This window comes from Salmo salar, chromosome 17 (genome assembly GCF_965601325.2).
Source record: "Salmo salar chromosome 17, fSalSal1, whole genome shotgun sequence".
Classification (NCBI taxonomy): Eukaryota; Metazoa; Chordata; class Actinopteri; order Salmoniformes; family Salmonidae; genus Salmo; species Salmo salar.
The window spans coordinates 25368716-25390545 of NC_138307.1; the positions used below are offsets into that span (position 1 = coordinate 25368716).

Sequence of the window (21830 nt, forward strand, 5' to 3'; positions counted from 1 at the left end):
CACTCTTCCTTAACCATGTCACAGTAATGACCAAGCTATACAGAGCACCCTCTGTATATCTTGGAAAAAGGAATCCTTGATAGAATTATTCTTTCCAGCTCATTTTGTCCAAAATGAGGTTGTAGGTTTGGAGTTTCGATCTGGAGTTAAGGTTATGTTGTGGAGGGTAGAATCCTGTATATGTCTCTGACGAAAAATACAAGTTTATTTAACTCCAAAACTATGTTATTGTAAAAAACATGTTGAAAAATGTGAGAGCTCACATGCAGCAGTGTCTCTCTTAGCAGAGGGAGCGTCCACTTGACACTCCTCTGATGACGATAGAACAGTTCTGCAGTCCCTCGTCTTCAAACTCCACTTTCCTCTGAAAATCTTTGTTAACAAATCAGCTGTGGTGTTTGCTGTGAGAAGCCATATTGTCTCTTTTTGCCAGGTGACTTGCAGCATGTCTTTCATGAGTTCACAGTTTAATACTGCATCTTCTCCTAAGGGTTGCTGTGACAACCTGCTGTGTTTTCATTTTTTTTAAATAATGTGTTACGCTTGTTCGGGTAGCACTCCTCACAGGCAGTTTGGGGTACGCTTTTTTTGTTGGTGAGATGAAACTACCAAAATTCTGAAAGGTATTATTGTACATCAGAATTGCAACAAGATTTGTACAAGCCTAAAATCTTGGTCCGTAATCGTAACATGTTGTTTGTATGTACACAGATGAAAGTTCACGTTTATGTTTCATGTATGGCTATTCTTACAATCCTAACAATTTAGAATGGATTTTCTTACGATCCTTACAATACATACGATCAACGTTTTGGAAGATATCTGGCTCCACAGATTTATGACACATTGTATAACAAGCGATGTCACAACATACACTACAACGTTGTTTAAACATTTTATTTATAAAGTAGAAAACAAACACACAACAAAGTACATTACAACATTGTGTATCTTACAGCATTTGATTAAGAAAAAGTGAAGAATTATGAAAACCACAAAAAAGTCTAGTGTGGATTTATCATGTTTCATCATTAACCAACTACAAAATATATTTACAAACGGTATTTATTAAGTATAAAATAAACAGCAGGCCTATGTGTGTCAGCCATTCAGTCCACTATTCAGTACCCACAATGCCTATGGATAGAAACGGTCTTTAAACCACACAGATGTGTGTGAGACAGTATGGTAGTAACTCAGTTCTCACAACCCTCTAACAGTTTTATAAGATAGAAAAGTTAAAACTGTCAAGTGTTGACAGCTATGGTCTAAAACAAACAGAACTGACCAGAGAGTTTAAAATACACTACCATTAAAGTGATCATTACACTTTTATTTAATCCATTTTAGAATAGTTCCAAAGGCTGAGCCTAAAATAGTGTATAAGACGTCATACAAGAAGTTTTGTTGTGAATCATATGTTGATGAGGTAAATAATATTTGCTGGTCTTTGATGTGTAATGAGGAGCAACCAGACACTGCACTTGACACATTTATGAAATTGCTTATTCCAGTTACTAATTAGCATGCACCCATTAAGAAAATGACTGTAAAAACTGTTAAATTCCTGTGCATTGCTGAGGAATTGAAAAATTGTATGGTTGAGAGGGATGACGCAAAAGGTCTGGCAGCCCAACTGATTGGCAAACGTATTGCAAATTAAGAAATCACGACTAAACAAAATAAAACTACACTATGAAACAAAAATAAATGATATAAAGAATCATAGTAAAAAGCTTTGGAGCACCTTAAATGAAATATTGGGAAAAAAGGCAAACTCAGCTCCATCATTCATTGAATCAGATGGCTCATTCATCCCAAAACCAGCTGATATGCCAACTACTTTAATGACTTTTTCATTGGCAAGATAAGCAAACTTAGGGATGACATGCCAGCAGCAAATACTGACACTACACATCCAAGTATATCTGACCAAATTATGAAAGACAAGAAAAGTGCTTTTGAATTCTGTAAAGTCAGTTTGGAAGAGGTGAAAAAATTATTGTTGTCTATCAACAATGACAAGCCACCAGGGTCTGACGATCTGGATGGAAAATTACTGAGGAGCTGATGATAATGCCACTCCTATTTGCCACATCTTAAATTCAAGCCTTTTAGAAAGTGTGTGCCCTCAGGCCTGGAGGGAAGCTAAATTCATTCTGCTACACATGAATAGTAGAGCCCCCTTAACTGGCTCAAATAGCCAACCAATCAGCCTGTTACCAACCCTTAGTAAACTTCTGGTAAATTTTTTTTTGACCAGATAGAGTGTAATTTCACAGTAAACAAATTGACAACAAATTGACAACAGACTTTCAGGACACTCAACAAGCACAGCACTGACACAAATGAATGATGATTGGCTGAGAGAAATTGATGATGAAATGATTGTGGGGACTGTCTTGTTAGACTTCATTGCAGCTTTTGACATTATCGATCATAGTCTGCTGCTGGAAAAACATATGTATTATGGCTTTACACCCCCTGCTATAATGTGGATAAAGAGTTACTTGTCTAACAGAACACAGAGGGTGTTCTTTAATGGAAACATAATCCAGGTAGAATCAGGAATTTCCCAGGGTAGCTGTTTAAGTAAAGCCAGTGTGTCTGTGTATACAGATGACTCAACACTATACACATCAGCTACTACAGCAACTGAAATGACTGCAACACTTAACAAAGAGCTGCGGTTAGTTTTGGATTTGGTGGCAAGGAATAAGTTAGTCCTAAATATTTCCAAAACTAAAAGCATTGTATTTGGGACAAATCATTCACTAAACCCTAAACCTCAACTACATCTCAAAATGAATAATGTTTAAATGGAGCAAGTTGAGGTGACTAAACTGCTTGGAGTAACCATGGATTGTAAACTGTCATGGTCAAAACATATTGATACAACAGTAGCTAAGATGGGGAGAAGTCTGTCCATAATAAAGCACTGCTCTGCCTTCATAAAAACACTATCAACAAGGCAGGTCCTACAGGCCCTAGTTTTGTCACACCTGGACTACTGTTCAGTAGTGTGGTCAGGAGCCACAAGTGTAGTTGTCTCAGAACAGGGCAGCACGGCTGGCCCTTAAAAATACACGGAGAGCTAACATTAATGACATGCAAGTAAATCTCTCATGGCTCAAAGTGGAGGAGAGATTGACTTCATCAATACTTGTTTTTGTAAGAGGTGTTGACAAGCTGAATGTACCAAGCTGTCTGTTTAAAATACTTGCACACAGCTCGGACACCCATGCATACCCCAATCGACATGCCACCAGAGGTCTCTTCACAGTCCCCAAGTCCAAAACAGACTATGGGAGGTGCACAATACTACATAGATCCATGACTACATGGAACTCTATTCCACATCAGGTAACTGATACAAGCAGTAGAATCAGATTTAAAAAGCAGGTAAAAATACACCTTATGGAACAACGGGGACTGTGAAGAGACACATAATGGTACAGACACATGCATACGCATACATTGTGATATTGCTGTATGGTGGTATTAAACATGTTGTATTGTAGAGATGTAGTAGTGTAATAATGTTATTTGATGTACTGTTTTATATTTTGTTTTATATGTAATGTAAGTACTTTAATATGTTTGGACCCCAGGAAGAGAGAGTAGCAGCTAATGGGGATCCCTAAAAAATACAAATAACATACTGGAACAACAATGGAGCAATGCAACAAATGCAACTCATTTGCATGTACAGTGGGGGGGGAAAGTATTTAGTCAGCCACCAATTGTGCAAGTTCTCCCACTTAAAAAGATGAGAGAGGCCTGTAATCTTCATCATAGATACACTTCAGCTATGACAGACAAATGAGAAGAAAAAAAATCCAGAAAATCACATTGTAGGAATTTTAATGAATTTATTTGCAAATTATGGTGGAAAATAAGTATTTGGTGAATAACAAAAGTTTATCTCAATACTTTGTTATATACCCTTTGTTGGCAATGACACAGGTCAAACTTTTTCTGTAAGTCTTCACAAGGTTTTCACACACTGTTGCTGGTATTTTGGCCCATTACTCCATGCAGATCTCCTCTAGAGCAGTGATGTTTTGGGGCTGTCGTTGGGCAACACGGACATTCAACTCCCTCCAAAGATTTTCTATGGGGTTGAGATCTGGAGACTGGCTAGGCCACCAGGACCTTGAAATGCTTCTTACGAAGCCACTCCTTCGTTGCCCGGGAGGTGTGTTTGGGATCATTGTCATGCTGAAAGACCCAGCCACGTTTCATCTTCAATGCCCTTGCTGATGGAAGGAGGTTTTCACTCAAAATCTCACGATACATGGCCCTATTCATTCTTTCCTTTACACGGATCAGTCGTCCTGGTCCCTTTGCAGAAAAACAGCCCCAAAGCGTGACGTTTCCACCCCCATGCTTCACAGTAGGTATGGTGTTCTTTGGATGCAACTCAGCATTCTTTGTCCTCCAAACACGACGAGTTGAGTTTTTACCAAAAAGTTATATTTTGGTTTCATCTGACCATATGACATTCTCCCAATCCTCTTCTGGATCATCCAAATGCTCTCTAGCAAACTTCAGACGGGCCTGGAAATGTACTGGCTTAAGCAGGGGGACACGTCTGGCACTGCAGGATTTGAGTCCCTGGCGGCGTAGTGTGTTACTGATGGTAGGCTTTGTTACTTTGGTCCCAGCTCTCTGCAGGTCATTCACTAGGTCCCCCCGTGTGGTTCTGGGATTTTTGCTCACCGTTCTTGTGATAATTTTGACCCCACAGGGTTATATCTTGCGTGGAGCCCCAGATCGAGGGAGATTATCAATGGTCTTGTATGTCTTCCATTTCCTAATAATTGCTCCCACAGTTGATTTCTTCAAACCAAGCTGCTTACCTATTACAGATTCAGTCTTCCCAGCCTGGTGCAGGTCTACAATTTTGTTTCTGGTGTCCTTTGACAGCTCTTTGGTCTTGGCCATAGTGGAGTTTGGAGTGTGACTGTTTGAGGTTGTGGGCAGGTGCCTTTTAGACTGATAAGTTCAAACAGGTGCCATTAATACAGGTAACGAGTGGAGGACAGAGGAGCCTCTTAAAGAAGAAGTTACAGGTCTGTGAGAGCCAGAAATCTTGCTTGTTTGTAGGTGACCAAATACTTATTTTCCACCATAATTTGCAAATAAATTCATTAAATTACAGGCCTCTCTCATCTTTTTAACTGGGAGAACTTGCACAATTGGTGGCTGACTAAATACTTTTTTTGCCCCACTGTATGCAGTCTCCATGACTAGCACTCTACCAGGATGTTCAAATAAGGTTGTACTAATACATTTAGAATGGACTGGAGATTGTTGTGGTCCTGAAAGACATTAACATCAATGATACTGATAAGAGTCAAATCATCTGTTGTAGTAGTGTACTGATATAACTGCTTTGTGGGTATTTACAGTTACATATTCTCCAGGGAGGACATATGATGCTGAAAAACAATTCAGTGTTTTCTAATCTATTTCTTACCTACAGTAAGTACAAACACTGTTTACTAGAAACCATAAACCCTACTGTTAATTACAATGTGTCTTACTGTTAGATTAGACTTCTAGATTTCAGGGTCATCATGTTGAGGGTTGAGTGTTGATGGTTCTTCCTGTTCTCCTGACTTCCTGTAGGATTTGGGGTAAATATTTATTTCGTAAGTTTGACAATCAATGTCAAAGTAATACTGTATTTTCTCTTTGTCATCTGAACAGTAAAACTTACCTTCACATTGTATTTCTCTGTTTGCACCACAGTGCCACAGCAGCTCCACAGCACACAGCAATGAAACACAGTGAACCCATTACTGCACCAATCCCTGTTGGCTTAACTGTGAAAGATGACAAGATGAGAATCATAAAATTCACAGATAAGAGTCAGAGATTAGTTGTGGTCATTATATTAATGACTTACCACTGATCCTGTCACCATCAGTGACCTCAGGTACACCTAGCACAGAACATACAGAGACAGTACTTCAGAATGACACCAGCATGTTGGTTGTTACTGTAGGCATGTACAGAACCATTTCTCACCAGGAAATGAAGCTTGAGTTCTAGCTGGAATAACCATGGATACGTTCTTGGTGACACCTCCAGAGAACAGTGACACCACACAGAGAACCCTGGTGTCTTTGTCAGGTAGACTGAATGCTGCCAGCGTGAAAGTTATGATGACTGTGACAGTACCATTGAGATGGGTGACATTGACCATTGTGGAATTTTCTAGAATTTCTGTGTTGTCCCAGGTTACTATAGGAGTAGGTTGTCCAGTAGCAGAACAGGACAGAGTGGTGTGACTGTTGTTGGTTTGTGTGATGAGGAGTGAGGGTCCATACAGCTCTATAGGACCACAACAGACACAGTTCACAGTGAGACCACAATGATTCAATTTACATGATTTAGTAAATGATTCCATTTTGATAAATGGTTTCAAGACATTGGATGTATGATCTAATAAAATGGCTGCTGTTCTGTGTCAATCATTTACAGTACATTATGTTATCAGATTTTACCATTTACATGGAGGCAGGTCCTTCCACTGATTGGTCCATCTGGAAAGGTGTTAAACAGACACTTGTAGCAGGACTCATCTCCTCTTGACACTCCTCTGATGACAATAGAACAGTTCTGCAGTCCCTCGTCTTCAAACTCCACTTTCCCCTGAAAAGGTAGGTTGACATTGGGACCTCGTTTGCTGTAAGTGGCCACATTTTCATTCGCCCCAGTTGTCTCTTTTTTGCCAGGTGACTTGCCGCACATCTTTGAGTGTCATGAGCTCACAGTTTAAGACTGCATCTTCTCCCAGGGTTGCTGTGACAACCTGCTGTGTTCTCACCAGATGAGAGAGCCCTGCATGAAGAAAGTTACACAATACTTAGTACTTACTACATTACAAACTCTCTCTCACACACACACACTCAGTTGGTAGAGCATGGTGGTCTTGTGGGTTTGATTCCCATACTATAAAAAAATGTAAGTCGCTTGGAGAAAAGAGTCAGCTAAAAGCTATATTTTTAAATATATATATTTATAGATTCTGTCGCACAGGGCTTTGCCTTTTTCTGTTTTTGACTATTTATGTTAATACAATGTGCAGGAGGGCCAAATTGCCAATTGTATGACTTTGAGGCAATTTGTGTTGCATAGTTTAGTGTAGTGTATTGTAATGTTGTTATGTAGTGTAGTGTAGTGTTGTGTTGTGTTATGTAGTGGTGTTATGTAGTGTAGTGTTGTGATATGTTGTGTTATGTAGCGTTATGCAACTTGAATAAGGAAGAGTGAGACAGAATGAAACATGTTTGTGATGTCATCATGAAATGTGTAGAAAGTTCTACTTTGCTGAAAGCAGACAATAACCACTTTATTATGAGGCATTTCATCACTTTACCTAAAGCAGTCAAAGATGACTTTATAGTGAAGCCATAACCAAGTGGCGGACCGCGGTCCAGATCCACACCTAGAATACGGACCCCACCTATTAATACGGACCGCGAGTCCCAAGATCTTTTTAGGAACTCAGTCAGGCTTTCAACTTACAGCTGTTGGTAGCTGCAATAGTAGAATCAACAAGGTACACTTTTAAAATATGGTAGTGCACGGGCAGTTTTCCTCTTATGTCATTCCCTGACAGAGCTATTTCTAACTTGATCAATATCCTGTTGATCAACTACTAGCCCAAGTCAGCTAGATAGCTGGTTAGCCTAACTTATCTATCTACATCTTGTAGTTGTCATGGCCAGATTAAGTGACCAGGGGCCTCGACCCCCAAGGGCCCGGCATTTTGTTGAATCACTCAGGTACAGTATCATATGAACACACATAAGACATGTCAAAATGTGTAGAATTGCAGGAAATTAGCTTAAAAACATCTAAATGTTCTCTCCACCAACAAGAGGGCTGTGAACAGTTTGAACAGTTTGGGGTGGCATGGGTTGTGAGGTTGGGGTTTGTTTCTATGCCGATATATTACAATATCCATCTGGACCTTTGTCACCTCGGAAAGTTGTGTGACTGGACCTTCTCAAATAGTAGTTGAGTACCCCTGTTATACTGGCTAATAAGTATGCTATAACACACCATGAGAAAGATGATGTGCTGCTCATTGACAAAAAATGTATAAAAATGCATCACACTGACGGTCATTATTATGCTGTATGATCCTTGAGGAAAAAGTGACCAGCAGTTATGAAGCACTATGTTGCTGTATATTATAAATCATTATGGTTAGAATTATAATGCATTAGGAGACTTTATGAGACTTAATGAGTATTTATTTGTCGCTATAACTATGCTTATACCACATGATTAACCTATCAGTGCATTATGAGTACATGTATAATGCTGTATAGTGCATCATGCATATGGGATTCATAGAAAGTGTTACAGTATATACAGTATATACTGTGCATTAGGAAAGTATTCAGACCCCTTGAACTTTTTCACATTTTGTTACGCTACAGCCTTGTTCTAAAATTGAATAATTTTTTCAAGAAATCTGAGTAACTGACAGCATTATGGTTTAGTAAGTGACTGCAGTATGGGTTAGTAACTGACTGGAGTATGGGTTAGTAAGTGACAGCAGTATGGGTTAGTAAGTGACAGCAGTATGGGTTAGTAACTGACTGCATTATGGGTTAGTAAGTGACAGCAGTATGGGTTAGTAAGTGACTGCAGTATGGGTTAGTAACTGACTGGAGTATGGGTTAGTAAGTGACAGCAGTATGGGTTAGTAAGTGACAGCAGTATGGGTTAGTAACTGACTGCATTATGGGTTAGTAAGTGACAGCAGTATGGGTTAGTAAGTGACTGCAGTATGGGTTAGTAAGTGACTGCAGTATGGGTTAGTAACTGACTGGAGTATGGGTTAGTAAGTGACAGCAGTATGGGTTAGTAAGTGACAGCAGTATGGGTTAGTAACTGACTGCAGTATGGGTTAGTAACTGACTGCAGTATGGGTTAGTAACTGACTGCAGTATGGGTTAGTAACTGACAGCAGTATGGTTTAGTAACTGACAGCAGTATGGGTTAGTAACTGACAGCAGTATGGGTTAGTAACTGACAGCAGTATGGGTTAGTAACTGACAGCAGTATGGGTTAGTAACTGACTGCAGTATGGGTAAGTAACTGACAGCAGTATGGGTTAGTTACTGACAGCAGTATGGGTTAGTAACTGACAGCAGTATGGGTTAGTAACTGACAGCAGTATGGGTTAGTAACTGACAGCAGTATGGTTAGTAACTGACAGCAGTATGGGTTAGTAACTGACAGCAGTATGGGTTAGTAACTGACAGCAGTATGGGTTAGTAACTGACTGCAGTATGGGTTAGTAACTGACTGCAGTATGGGTTAGTAACTGACTGCAGTATGGGTTAGTAACTGACAGCAGTATGGGTTAGTAACTGACTGCAGTATGGGTTAGTAACTGACAGCAGTATGGGTTAGTAACTGACTGCAGTATGGGTTAGTAACTGACTGCAGTATGGGTTAGTAACTGACTGCAGTATGGGTTAGTAACTGACTGCAGTATGGGTTAGTAACTGACAGCAGTATGGGTTAGTAACTGACAGCAGTATGGTTAGTAACTGACCGCAGTATGGGTAAGTAACTGACAGCAGTATGGGTTAGTAACTGACTGCAGTATGGGTTAGTAACTGACACCAGTATGGGTTAGTAACTGACAGCAGTATGGGTTAGTAACTGACAGCAGTATGGGTTAGTAACTGACAGCAGTATGGGTTAGTAACTGACAGCAGTATGGGTTAATAACTGACTGCAGTATTGGTTCATGTGTTGAATTATTAAAGTAACAAACTACAGAATGTGTGGACATCAGTGAATATAAGGAACTATGACTATAGATACATTTACATTACATTTAAGTCATTTAGCAGATCAATCCTCTTACTTTGTTCACTGATTAAATCATAGTTTATACAGTGACTGACTACACAGTAAAAAGTGACTCACTACAAAGTGAATTTCACTACATTCATAATGTAATTTATCTGTATATATATTTTAGTCTATCTGTGTAGTGGAAGATAAATTAAATAAAATAATGAATGCAGAGTATTGAAATAAATAGGTTTGAACAGTTAAATAGGTTTGAAAGCACCTCATTTCATAAAGAAAAGCAACAGCGTCAGCAATACTGTGTCAATTAAAATAAAAAGCTGACAAATGCAGTATATCATGTATAAAACAGATATAACTCACCTTTAGGGAGGACTATTTGCTGAATAAACAGGTAGTTGTGGAGCGTAGGAGCCATGGTGAAAATGTGAGTTCTCACATGAAGAATTTTGAATTTCCCACCTGACTGAATGGACCTATCACAAACGGACCTTTTGGGCGAAAGGCCCTCCCCTTACACTAAAAGTGAAAGTAAACTCTGCTGGTGTATTACCAGTGTTAGTTGAACTCTTAAAACAGATAGGAGCTGACATATTACACACACACACAGCCAATGGAGCCTGGTGCAGCGCTATAACAACCTAGCCCTGATTGTGATGTTACTGTAAGCAGAGCTAGAACAAAGTAGTCCTGATTTTAAATGGGGATTTTACTGTAAAACAAGGTGACAATGGGTGATTTTTTAAATACAGCGTATAGTTTTATATCAAACGGGGAGAACACAATATATTTAAAGAATGCTTTTGAATCTTAAACAATATAAAACATTATACAGCTCAAGTGAGAATAATAGCCTGATTTATTAACAGTGTCAAATCAAGTGGGGTCAAACACAACAAGCAACATCCATGATTAAAATAAATACAAACAGGAACTAAAACTTGATACACTTAAATCTAGTGAACAAGGTACAGTATATCAAACAATCAAAGTGCAAAACATTATCATCATCACCATTATATTTTAAGGGCTCAAATACATTCATACATTGTATTGATATAAAGGAGGTAAAACATCCATGTATCTGTATTACTATAGGTACAGTATGTAATAATAACAGCATAAACCTCACATTAACACAAGTGCTATCATATTTAAATGGATTCAAGTTAAATGAAATAGGATATTCTCCCCGTCTTCTTCCTGGTGTGTCATAAAGTCAACTGTAGGTGGTGCTGTGTTCTAATAGATTTTATTTCCTCACTGACAAACCTCATCTCTCAAAACTAAAGTGCAATTTCAAAATAAAAAAACAGTATTTGTGACATTATGTAATGTATGGTGCAGGTGTAAATTAGCTTACATATGACTGGGGAAGAAATATGACTCTGACAACTCAAAAAGGTTCAATATATGTATCTAGAACACAGTGCCTCTACCTGTCTGACTGTCTCATTAGAAATGTTTGTCATAACTACATCCTTCTAAACGTAGGAACTGGGCTAATAAAGAACACTAATAAAGAACAGGAAGGCCTGCACACTGTTCATCCTCCCAAGACTCCCAGACACTCTCATCCTCTTTCATGAATAGTAGTACTGTATCTTGCTAGTCGCCATGCATTTAATATGACCTTTGTCATTCAATTAGAATATACTGTAATATTCTAAAGATAGATTAGTAGTCTGGTTGAGACATTTTAGAGGATCTCATCTCTTGAGGAACAGGGCTCTTCTGCAACTGGACTCTAAATACCAACAGCGCTCCGATGCTCAATAAAAACCTCTGTCAGCTAAAGTACATAAGTATAGCAATCAACACAGATGAACATTTACACACTTTCCCCAAAAGCGTCCTGCTCGTCTGCTGTGGTTGCTGCTTGCCTGTAACCTGCCAGATAGAACGTGAAGGTTAGACTTTACTGTAGGTAGTAAAGACATACAGTGCATTCAGAAAGTATTCAGACCCCTTGACTTTTTCCACATTTTGTTACAGCCTTATTCTAAAATGGATTACAATGTCCCCCCCCCCCCCCCCTCATCAATCTACACACAATACCCCATAATTACAAAGCAAAAACAGGTTTTTAGAAATGCTTGTAAATATATATATATATATATATATATATAAATATATATATATATATATATATATATATATATATATATAGTGCCTTGCGAAAGTATTCGGCCCCCTTGAACTTTTGCCACATTTCAGGCTTCAAACATAAAGATATAAAACTGTAATTTTTTGTGAAGAATCAACAACAAGTGGGACACAATTATGAAGTGGAACGAAATTTATTGGATATTTCAAACTTTTTTAACAAATAAAAAACTGAAAAATTGGCCGTGCAAAATGTCGCAAAGTTCAAGGGGGCCGAATACTTTCGCAAGGCACTGTATATTTTTTTTTTTAAGTATCCAGCCCCTTTACTCAGTACTTTGTTGAAGGACCTTTGGCAGCGATTACAGCCTCAAGTCTTCTTGGGTATGACGTTGCAAGCTTGGCACACCTGTATTTGGGGAGTTTCTTCCATTCTTCTCTGCGGATCCTCTCAAGCTCTGTCAGGTTGGATGGGGAGCGTCACTGCACAGCTATTTCCAGGTCTCTCCAGAAAATGTCGAACTGGTTCAAGTCCGGGCTCTGGCTGGGCCACTCAAGGACAGTCAGAGACTTGTCCCGAAGCCACTCCTGCGTTGTCTTGGCTGTGTGCTTAGGGTTGTTGTGCTGTTGAAAGGTGAACCTTCACCCAAGTCTGAGGTTCTGAGCATTCTGGAGCAGGTTTTCATCAAGGATCTCTCTGTACTTTTGTCCATTCATCTTTCCCTCGATCCTGACTAGTCTCCCAGTCCCTGCCGCTGGAAAACGCTTGGCATTCAGGCCAAAGAGTTCAATCTTTGTTTCATCTGACCAGAGAATCTTGTTTCTCATGGTCTGAGAGTCCTTTATGTGCCTTTTGTCAAACTCCAAGCGGACTTTCATGTGTCTTTTACTGAGGAGTGGCTTCCATATGGCCACTACCATAAAGGCCTGATTGGTGGAGTGCTGCAGAGATGGTTGTCCTTCTGGAAGGTTCTCCCATTTCCACAGAGGAACTCTGGAGCTCTGTCAGAGTGACCAATGGGTTCTTGGTCACCTCCCTGACCAAGGCCCTTCTCCCCCAAATGCTCAGTTTGGCCGGGCGGTCAGCTCTAGGAAGAGTCTTGACGGTTCCAAACTTCTTCCATTTAAGAATGATGGAGGCTACTGTGTTCTTGGGGACCTTTAATGCTGCAGGCATTTTTTGCTACCCTTCCTCAGATCTGTGCCTTGACACAATCCTGCCTCGGAGCTCTACGGTTTTTGCTCTGACATGCACTGTCAACTGTTTGACCTTATATAAACAGGTGTGTGCATTTCCAAATCATGTCCAATCAATTGAATTTACCACAGGTGGGCTCCAATCAAGTTGTAGAAAAATCTAAAGTATGATTAATGGAAACAGGATGCATCGGAGCTCAATTTCAAGTCTCATAGCAAAGGGTCTGAATACTTATGTAAGTAAGGTATCTGCATTTTTATTTTAAATACATTTGCAAACATTTATAAAAACCTGTTTTTGCGTTGTAATTATGGGGTATTGCGTGTAGATTGATAACGGAAAAAAACTATTTAATCCATTTTAGAATAAGGCTGTAACGTAACAAAATTTGGAAAAAGGGAAGGGGTCTGAATACTTTCCGAATGCACTGTACACTTTATCAGTAACCATTCTAGAGCTCTAAGACATGACTTGCCCACAGCTGATGCTTCACACAGTTTATTTCATAAAGCCAGAGACATATTTTATATATATACTGCTCCAAAAAATAAAGGGAACACTTAAACAACACAATGTAACTCCAAGTCAATCACACTTCTGTGAAATCAAACTGTCCACTTAGGAAGCAACACTGATTGACAATACATTTCACATGCTGTTGTGCAAATGGAATAGACAACAGGTGAAAATTATAGGCAATTAGCAAGACACCCCCAATAAAGGAGTGGTTCTGCAGGTGGGGACAACAGACAGCTTCTCAGTTCCCATGCTTCCTGGCTGATGTTTTGGTCACTTTTGAATGCTGGCGGTGCTTTCACTCTAGTGGTAGCATGAGACGGAGTCTACAACCCACACAAGTGGCTCAGGTAGTGCAGCTCATCCAGGATGGCACATCAATGCGAGCTGTGGCAATAAGGTTTGCTGTGTCTGTCAGCGTAGTGTCCAGAGCATGGAAGCGCTACCAGGAGACAGGCCAGTACATCAGGAGACGTGGAGGAGGCCGTAGGAGGGCAACAACCCAGCAGCAGGACCGCTACCTCTGCCTTTGTGCAAGGAGGAGCAGGAGAAGCACTGCCAGAGCCCTGCAAAATGACCTCCAGTAGGCCACAAATGTGCATGTGTCTGCTCAAACGGTCAGAAACAGACTCCATGAGGGTGGTATGAGGGCCCGACGTCCACAGGTGGGGGTTGTGCTTACAGCCCAACACCGTGCAGGACGTTTGGCATTTGCCAGAGAACACAAAGATTGGCAAATTCGCCACTGGTGCCCTGTGCTCTTCACAGATGAAAGCAGGTTCACACTGAGCACATGTGACAGAGTCTGGAGACGGCGTGGAAAACGTTCTGCTGCCTGCAACATCCTCCAGCATGACCGGTTTGGCGGTGGGTCAGTCATGGTGTGGGGTGGCATTTCTTCCTGACTGCCATTAGGTACCGAGATTAGATCCTCAGACCCCTTGTGAGACCATATGCTGGTGCGGTTGGCCCTGGGTTCCTCCTAATGCAAGACAATGCTAGACCTCATGTGGCTGGAGTGTGTCAGCAGTTCCTGCAAGAGGAAGGCATTGATGCTAGGGACTGGCCCGCCCGTTCCCCAGACCTGAATCCAATTGAGCACATCTGGGACATCATGTCTCGCTCCATCCACCAACGCCACGTTGCACCACAGACTGTCCAGGAGTTGGCGGATGCTTTAGTCCAGGTCTGGGAGGAGATCCCTCATGAGACCATCCGCCACCTCATCAGGAGCATGCCCAGGCGTTGTAGGGAGATCATACAGGCACGTGGAGGCCACACACACTACTGAGCCTCATTTTGACTTGTTTTAAGGACATTACATCAAAGTTGGATCAGCCTGTAGTGTGGTTTTCCACTTTAATTTTAAGTGTGACTCCAAATCCAGACCTCCATGGGTTGATAAATTGGATTTCCATTGATTATTTTTGTGTGATTTTGTTGTCAGCACATTCAACTATGTAAAGAAAATAGTATTTAATAAGATTATTTCATTCATTCAGATCTAGGATGTGTTATTTTAGTGTTCCCTTTATTTTTTTGAGCAGTATATATATATATATATATATATATATATATAGAGCCAGAGAGAGATGATATACTATGGTTCTGATTATAGACATTCACTCAATTGGTCTTTCTAAGGTGTTATTACATCACATCTAGTCTCTCATGACTGTTAAGCAAACAAGACTAACAAAAGTGACATCATCAGATAATCTTGTGCTGACTCACCTTTTTTCTTTTGAAGCATGACACTGCCGCAGATGACTAAAATGGAAACGATTAGGAACACTGGAATGCCAACCGCCCACGGGGATGTCCTCCTGTCATCTGGAAGGTGAAACATTATTATAATTTAAAAAAAATTGATTTAACTAGGCAAGTCAGTTAAGAACAAATTCTTATTTACAATGACGGCCTAGGAACAGTGGGTTAACTGCCTTGTTCAGGGGCAGAAGGACAGATTTTTACCTTGTCAGCTCGGGGATTCGATCTAGCAACTTTTCGGTTACTGGCACAACGCTGTAACCACTAGGCTACCTGCCGCCCCTATGAAATTGCAGTGATCATGCGTTTGGAGAGATCCATTTCTTGAGAAGAGGAAGCTGGGAATTGTACATCCTCTTTCCAAAGAAGTCTGTTTGAATAGCATGTTGATATGGATTTCCCCCTTTAACATATCATCCATCCTTCATGTAGCTTCCCTGAGGGGCTGGAAACTACCCAGAACTCAATAAAACAATTGACTCTACAGGGAGTGACTCGTGATTCTTTACCACAGTAGTCAAAATTAAACTTAACTGGTGAGATTAGATAACAGCACTACTAGCATCACAACATTAGGCTCTGGCAACAAGCCTGATCTCATTGTGCTCACCATTCTGTTGGAATGTTAGAATAGTGAGCTGTAGCACAATCTGGCTGGTTCACTAGACTATCCCAAAATGTCACTGGAGATGAGGTTTTCTCAATGTTGTTTTCAAGTTGAACCATTCTGTACTGACACGCTAAAAGTGTATGGTCTAAAAGTATATGACACGTCAACATTACGTACCTTCTTCAACCTCCCTCTCTCCAGGGAGAATAGGAAGCAGGACCCGCTCGTGTCTCTGTGTCCTCATCCCATTGTTTACGATACAGTCCACGTATCCCCCTGAGCCTGGCAACAGTTGGAGGGTGATGTTGCTAATGGCTGTGACAGTTTGGTCTTTGTTAATGACAGTCCAGTTGTTAGGTGTCTTTATGGGTACTGCTGCAGAAATGTTCCATTGGATCCAAGGTGCTGGTTTACCCGTGGCAGAGCAACTGACCACAACTTCCATGTCTGCTTTAGATTCAGTGCTGGGGACTTTTTGCATTGTGGCTCTCACTTCAGATACACCTTTGAATAGATGAAACAGGGAATATTAGATCATATTGATTTTATTTATTTTACAAAGCAGGTCAATTAAGAATACATTATTATTTACAAAGATGGCAAAAGGAATCCTGTGGCGCAGGGGGCAGGGATTAAAGGTCTAGGACAAGACAGTCAACACAATAAATCTGAGAAGTCATAATTCCATTTCATATTTTGGTTAAAAGGCTTAATAAACCCATAATAAACCCTTGGCCCATACTGTATGATTCAGAAATCATGCCTTAGCAAAGATCCCACTGTAAGACTTTTCTGTAATTTCAACAGTAAAACACTGTAGGATGCATAGTATAATACCATAAATGTGTTTTACAGCTGTAATTTTGCTTTATAGTACCATTTTCCTTACTGTAAAACATTACAGCATCCATTTACATTTACTGCAAGGATGCTGTAATATGTCTTTACAGTAAGGAAAATATTAATGTAAAACATATTACAGCAGCTCTGCTGTAAAGCAAAAATACAGTATTAAGCTGGCTACTGTGGTGCCAGTGTAATGCTGTAATTTTACAGGGAAAAGTTTTACAGTGATGCTATAAAGGGTGACTAAAGGATTATGCTATTTGGCAAAGAACCAGATGCAAGGGCCTTTAGGCTTCCTGTACACAGGCAGCCCAATTCTTATTTTTCCACTAATTGGTCTATTGACCAATCAGATCAGCTCCATTGCCAATAATTGGACAAAATATCAGAATTGGTCTGCCTGTGTAAACAAAGCCTAACATTACCCTCTATTTTATGATTTTGCTCATAATTAGTTGTGAAGCATATATGTATTGTTAGACTTTATGATTACTGTATAACAGTGTTTTCCCAAAAGGATTCTCTCCAAGAATACCCCCAGAGACTTTTTAGGCTCCTATACTACTAGCACACCTGATTCAAATAGGCCTAATCAAGGGCTTGATAATTAGTTGAGCAGTTAATTAATTAGTAACTAGTAAATTCGTTAATTCGTTAATTAATTACTTGACTAACCTTGAACGGTAAGACATGTCTGCTTGGGTATTGAACCACTCGGGTAAACATTGAAGGAACAAATATAGCAGGCTTCGTCCGTCCATGTTACATTCTTCACGGTAATGGACGACGAGTTGAGAGATGCCTCCGTGAAAACCACCTTGCCTCGGTGCGGGTCTATGATTTGAGCTCCAAACCGCTTGCTGTAGGTGGCCAGATTCTCCACCGAGTCGTCTTTGAACAGCCTCTGCCAGGTGACTTGCAGCACACCTGTCGAGTCCGCATGGGTGCAGGTATATGATGCGTCGGCATTGAAGTCAACCCTGGTGTCTCCTCTAGCTACGATGTTGACAGAGACTGCTAGAAATGGAAGAAGGAATGTTTAACGGGTAAATAAAAGTTTAGCCTTACAAAAAAAAGCTATGACCTGTCAAACGTGGGAAATGTTCCTTTATCTTATACAAGCAGAATCAACTGATCAGATCCATGGAAAATAACGTACCTTCAGACAGCACGCATAAGATAATTAGGTAAGTGTTCATTCTCAGCTGGTGAATGTTGACAAGATCATGTTTCTGTTTCTGGCGTTGGACCTTTAAATATTGGCGAGTGAAAGTGAAAGTTAGCGGGTGGCGTTGGGCGGTTTCCGGTAACCAATGTAGAATAAACATCGATTAAGTTATTATATTATTATATTTGATTAAGTTATTATATTTGAGTAAGTTATTATATTTCTATGGAAGAAACGAGGTTGTTCTAGTATTTCTGTATGGCTCACAATAAGCTTAATGTCATACTGTAGCTGCATGTCTTTGTAGTTGATATACAGGACCTAAGATAAACATCTGCCAAATGCGTGTAGATTTTGGCATTTGCGGGTTAAGATGTCTATTTCACCTGCCACGTTGACGGGTGGTCATGGCTTCACAGTGCGAGCATTTCACTCGCATTTGTGAATAAAAATAGTAAAGTATGATCACATGTATAGTTAAATAAATGATGCAGCAGCTGTTTTCTGAGTATTTCTGCCGTTTTGTTTCATAGCTGGTAAATTAATCGCACAAAGTCAAAGAACTCCGAATCTTAAATAACCTATTCCACCTCGCGCTGCATGCATGGCTAGAGGCTTTTCTCACGTGAAGAGCGGAATGAAAGATACATTTCCATATCAGAAGCGCTGAGCACACGGGGGCGGTTCTTGCCCCTGTGACAACAATTTTGGACCCCCTTGTGGCCCCCCTAAATGTGGAGTATGAAATCATTTTTACATAACTAATTTCTGCTATCGGCCTTTTTTTACATCCATTATTAGACAGTGGCAACGTGGAACACTACTGATTATGAACGTGGTATTTTGCCTGCTAATGCCTGCAATGCAGTGAAGAAAACGATATGACAACATTAACGTCTAATGTGACTGGCCCCTCTAACAGTACAACTGGCCCCAGCTGGGAATAGTATTTGACCAAGTGGGAGGGCTGAGTCAAGGTTACTGTAGAATAGAATCATAAATGAAAGAGAAACTGTCCAGGCTGTAGGGTTATTACAATACTCTGACCACTCTCAGCCTCAAATCAAATGTATTGGTCACATGCACGTGTTTCCTGTGGCTCAGTTGGTAGAGCATGGTGTTTGCAACGCCAGCATGGTGTGTGCAATGCCAGGGTTGTGGGTTCGATTCCCACGGGGGGCCAGTACAACAACAAAAAATGTATGAAATGTATGCATTCACTACTGTAAGTCGCTCTGGATGAGAGCGTCTGCTAAATAACTAAAATGTAAATGTTTAGCAGATGTTATTGTGGGTGTAGTGAAATGCTGGTGCTTCTAGCTCTGACGCTGCAGTAATATCTAACAGTTTCACAACATATACCCAAAAAACACTTAAATCTAAGTAAGGAATGGATTAAGAATATATAAATGTATGTCAGAGTGGCATTGGATTAAGATACAGTGGTATAGAATACAGTATATACATATGAGATGTCCAATGCCGCTCTGACATATGTGTGTATATATGTCCTCAGTCGTAAGTGTTATGCTGAATCCAGGAAAGGATGAGCAGTCAGAATGATACTTACAGTAGCCACTCCTTATCTGATGACTAAGCTACTGTAAACTTTGATATCCTGTGATTGTATTGAAATGTGTACTGAGTCATCTGCTGGAACTGTAGGTAGCCTAGAGTTAGAGAGGCGGACCAGTAACTAGAGTGTTGCTGGTTCGAATCACAGGTCCGTCAGGAAATACAGTATGATGCTGCACCACAGCACACGGACCCTCAGGGTATGCATATGTCAGTGTTTACAGTGTCAAAACACTGTATGGTGGCAAATGGATGTGTGTAGTTTCCATAGAAACCCCTGAAAGGAGAAATAGAGCAGCAAGGTGTTTTAATCTGAACAAAACATGTTCATTATATCTTGGGAAGTACCTTTCTTATATCCTAGTTGGCAGGTGTGTTCTTATGTTACTGTGGTGACATTGATAAATGTAAAGCTGTCTCACTCAACCAGAGGATGATTCCAGCTGCATCTCACTGCTTAAATCTAGAAACACAGACACTGAAGACAGACAATACATTTTCTGAAGTATACATCTTTCTTTGATCAATTAATGTAGAATATCCAGCATATGGACCATAAGGTACAGAACAAGTAGCAAACACTAGGTGGAACAACAATAAAAAGGTATGGATAGAAAATTCAGGACACAAAATTCAGGACACAATCAAACGATGCAAGAGAATAAAGTAGACGGCCTGGGTCATGGATAATTGTTGTTTGTTGAATGATTGCTGTGTGTTGATGTATTTTTGCTGAGCTCTTCCTTTTGCTGCCCTCCTTTTTTCCCCCTTTTTTTTTAAAGCATAACCCTGAGGTTGGGACTGGCCAGAGTACTGTAATAACCACAGCAAGTTCCAAACCAATTGGCTGCTAATGCTCCACCCAAGAAACTAAACACGCCTACATTTAATTCATAAGCCTAAAAGATAAGAACATAAAATGCAACTGCAACAAGAATAGCAGCATACATTTCAGTCAATTTACATAATTCAACGTTTTACAATGTGGGAAATGATGACTCCATGTTATGGGAATAGGGTGAGGATTTTATTTCGAGATTTTAAATCTATTACAGTAGTATGTGTGTGTGTCATAGAGGTTTACAGTTTTCACCACATGCTTCTCACATGCCCAAAGTATGTGCGATTCTGGTAATTGAGTCAGCAGGATGTTCCCCGATGCTGGTCCTGAGTCTCTCTACAGTGTTAGGGGTCGTGGTCATGTCCGCCATGCCGAGGAGATTCATTACTTTGTTGCATCATTACTTTGTTCCCACAATTGAAAAACATTCTATAATTGTACCAAGTAGCTTAGCTATGTGGCCCAACAGGAGGTCTGAGTCAGGGTTACTGTAGAAAAGAGTCAAATGAAAGCGGAACCATCTGGGCTGGAGGTTTATTACAGTACTCTGGCCACTCCCAACCTCAGGGTTATGCTTTAAAAAAATGTGTGTGACAGTCCTTGCCTTTTAGTACTTTGTTACATGTTTTTTGCAGACCCCAGGAAGAGTAGCTGCTGCCTCTGCAAAAGCTAATGGGGATTCTAATAAACAAATATGCTGATTCCAAATCCAGGAAGGATACGCAGTCAGAAAGATACTTACAGGAGGCGCTCCTTATCTGATAAATAGACTGCAGCGGTCAACAACCTTTTCTGAGTCAAGGAACCTGCAGACACGGTGATCTGAGCTATCTGATTGGCCAGCGGTAGTCCTATAGGTGCACTTGATTTGCTCTTTGGGCCTGCCTGGTAGGTGGAGTTCTACCTTCTAGGTCTGCTGAATCAAGTGCACCTACCGCCATAAGCTTGAAACAAATAAAAAAATAGGAAGGCAAGGCTTTATCGTTGGGTTTTTTACAGACGTTTGGTGATCGACTAGGAGCGCCTTGGAGATTGACCATTTGATCGCGATTGACCGGTTGGTGTAGAAAAGGCAGGCCAGCAACTGGAGGGTTGCTGGTTCAAATTGCATGTCTGTCAAGAAAGATGTAATGGTACTAGAAATCCAATTTTAAAAGGTGCAATATGCAGAAATCCCCATTTCCTGGTTGCTAAAATTCTAATAGTTTGCCTCATTTCAATTTGACAAAACAAGCAATGGTTTGTGTAGAGAATAATTGTACCATCTAAACCGCTGTGAAATATATTTTTATTAAACAAAAAAGATTGTGTTTTCAGATGTTTGAAGCTGGTGTACAAAGCAATG

General features: G+C 40.3%; 2 protein-coding genes across 3 annotated transcripts; both read right to left on the reverse strand.

The window, feature by feature from the left end:
• Positions 1–892: 892 nt before the first annotated feature.
• Positions 893–10305, reverse strand: LOC106573843 (OX-2 membrane glycoprotein). The gene is made up of 6 exons (XM_045699403.2): positions 10219–10305; positions 6516–6852; positions 6037–6342; positions 5915–5950; positions 5726–5831; positions 893–5628 (listed from the first exon to the last, which is right to left on the reverse strand). The coding sequence occupies exons 2-5, from the start codon at positions 6760–6762 to the stop codon at positions 5728–5730; spliced, it is 693 nt and encodes a 230-aa protein (XP_045555359.1). The 5' UTR covers positions 6763–6852; positions 10219–10305; the 3' UTR covers positions 893–5628; positions 5726–5727.
• A 391-nt stretch (positions 10306–10696) lies between these two features.
• LOC106575849 (OX-2 membrane glycoprotein) lies at positions 10697–18236 on the reverse strand. 2 transcript variants are annotated; one of them, XM_045699402.2, is made up of 5 exons: positions 18061–18236; positions 17577–17915; positions 16233–16559; positions 15410–15508; positions 10697–11745 (listed from the first exon to the last, which is right to left on the reverse strand). In XM_045699402.2, exons 1-5 carry the CDS (start codon positions 18227–18229, stop codon positions 11687–11689), a joined length of 993 nt encoding a protein of 330 aa, XP_045555358.2. In that variant the 5' UTR covers positions 18230–18236; the 3' UTR covers positions 10697–11686. The 2 variants fall into 2 exon arrangements, with proteins under 2 accessions (XP_045555358.2, XP_014008026.2); XM_014152551.3 differs by having other exon boundaries at positions 17577–17918; positions 18061–18228.
• Positions 18237–21830: the final 3594 nt, after the last annotated feature.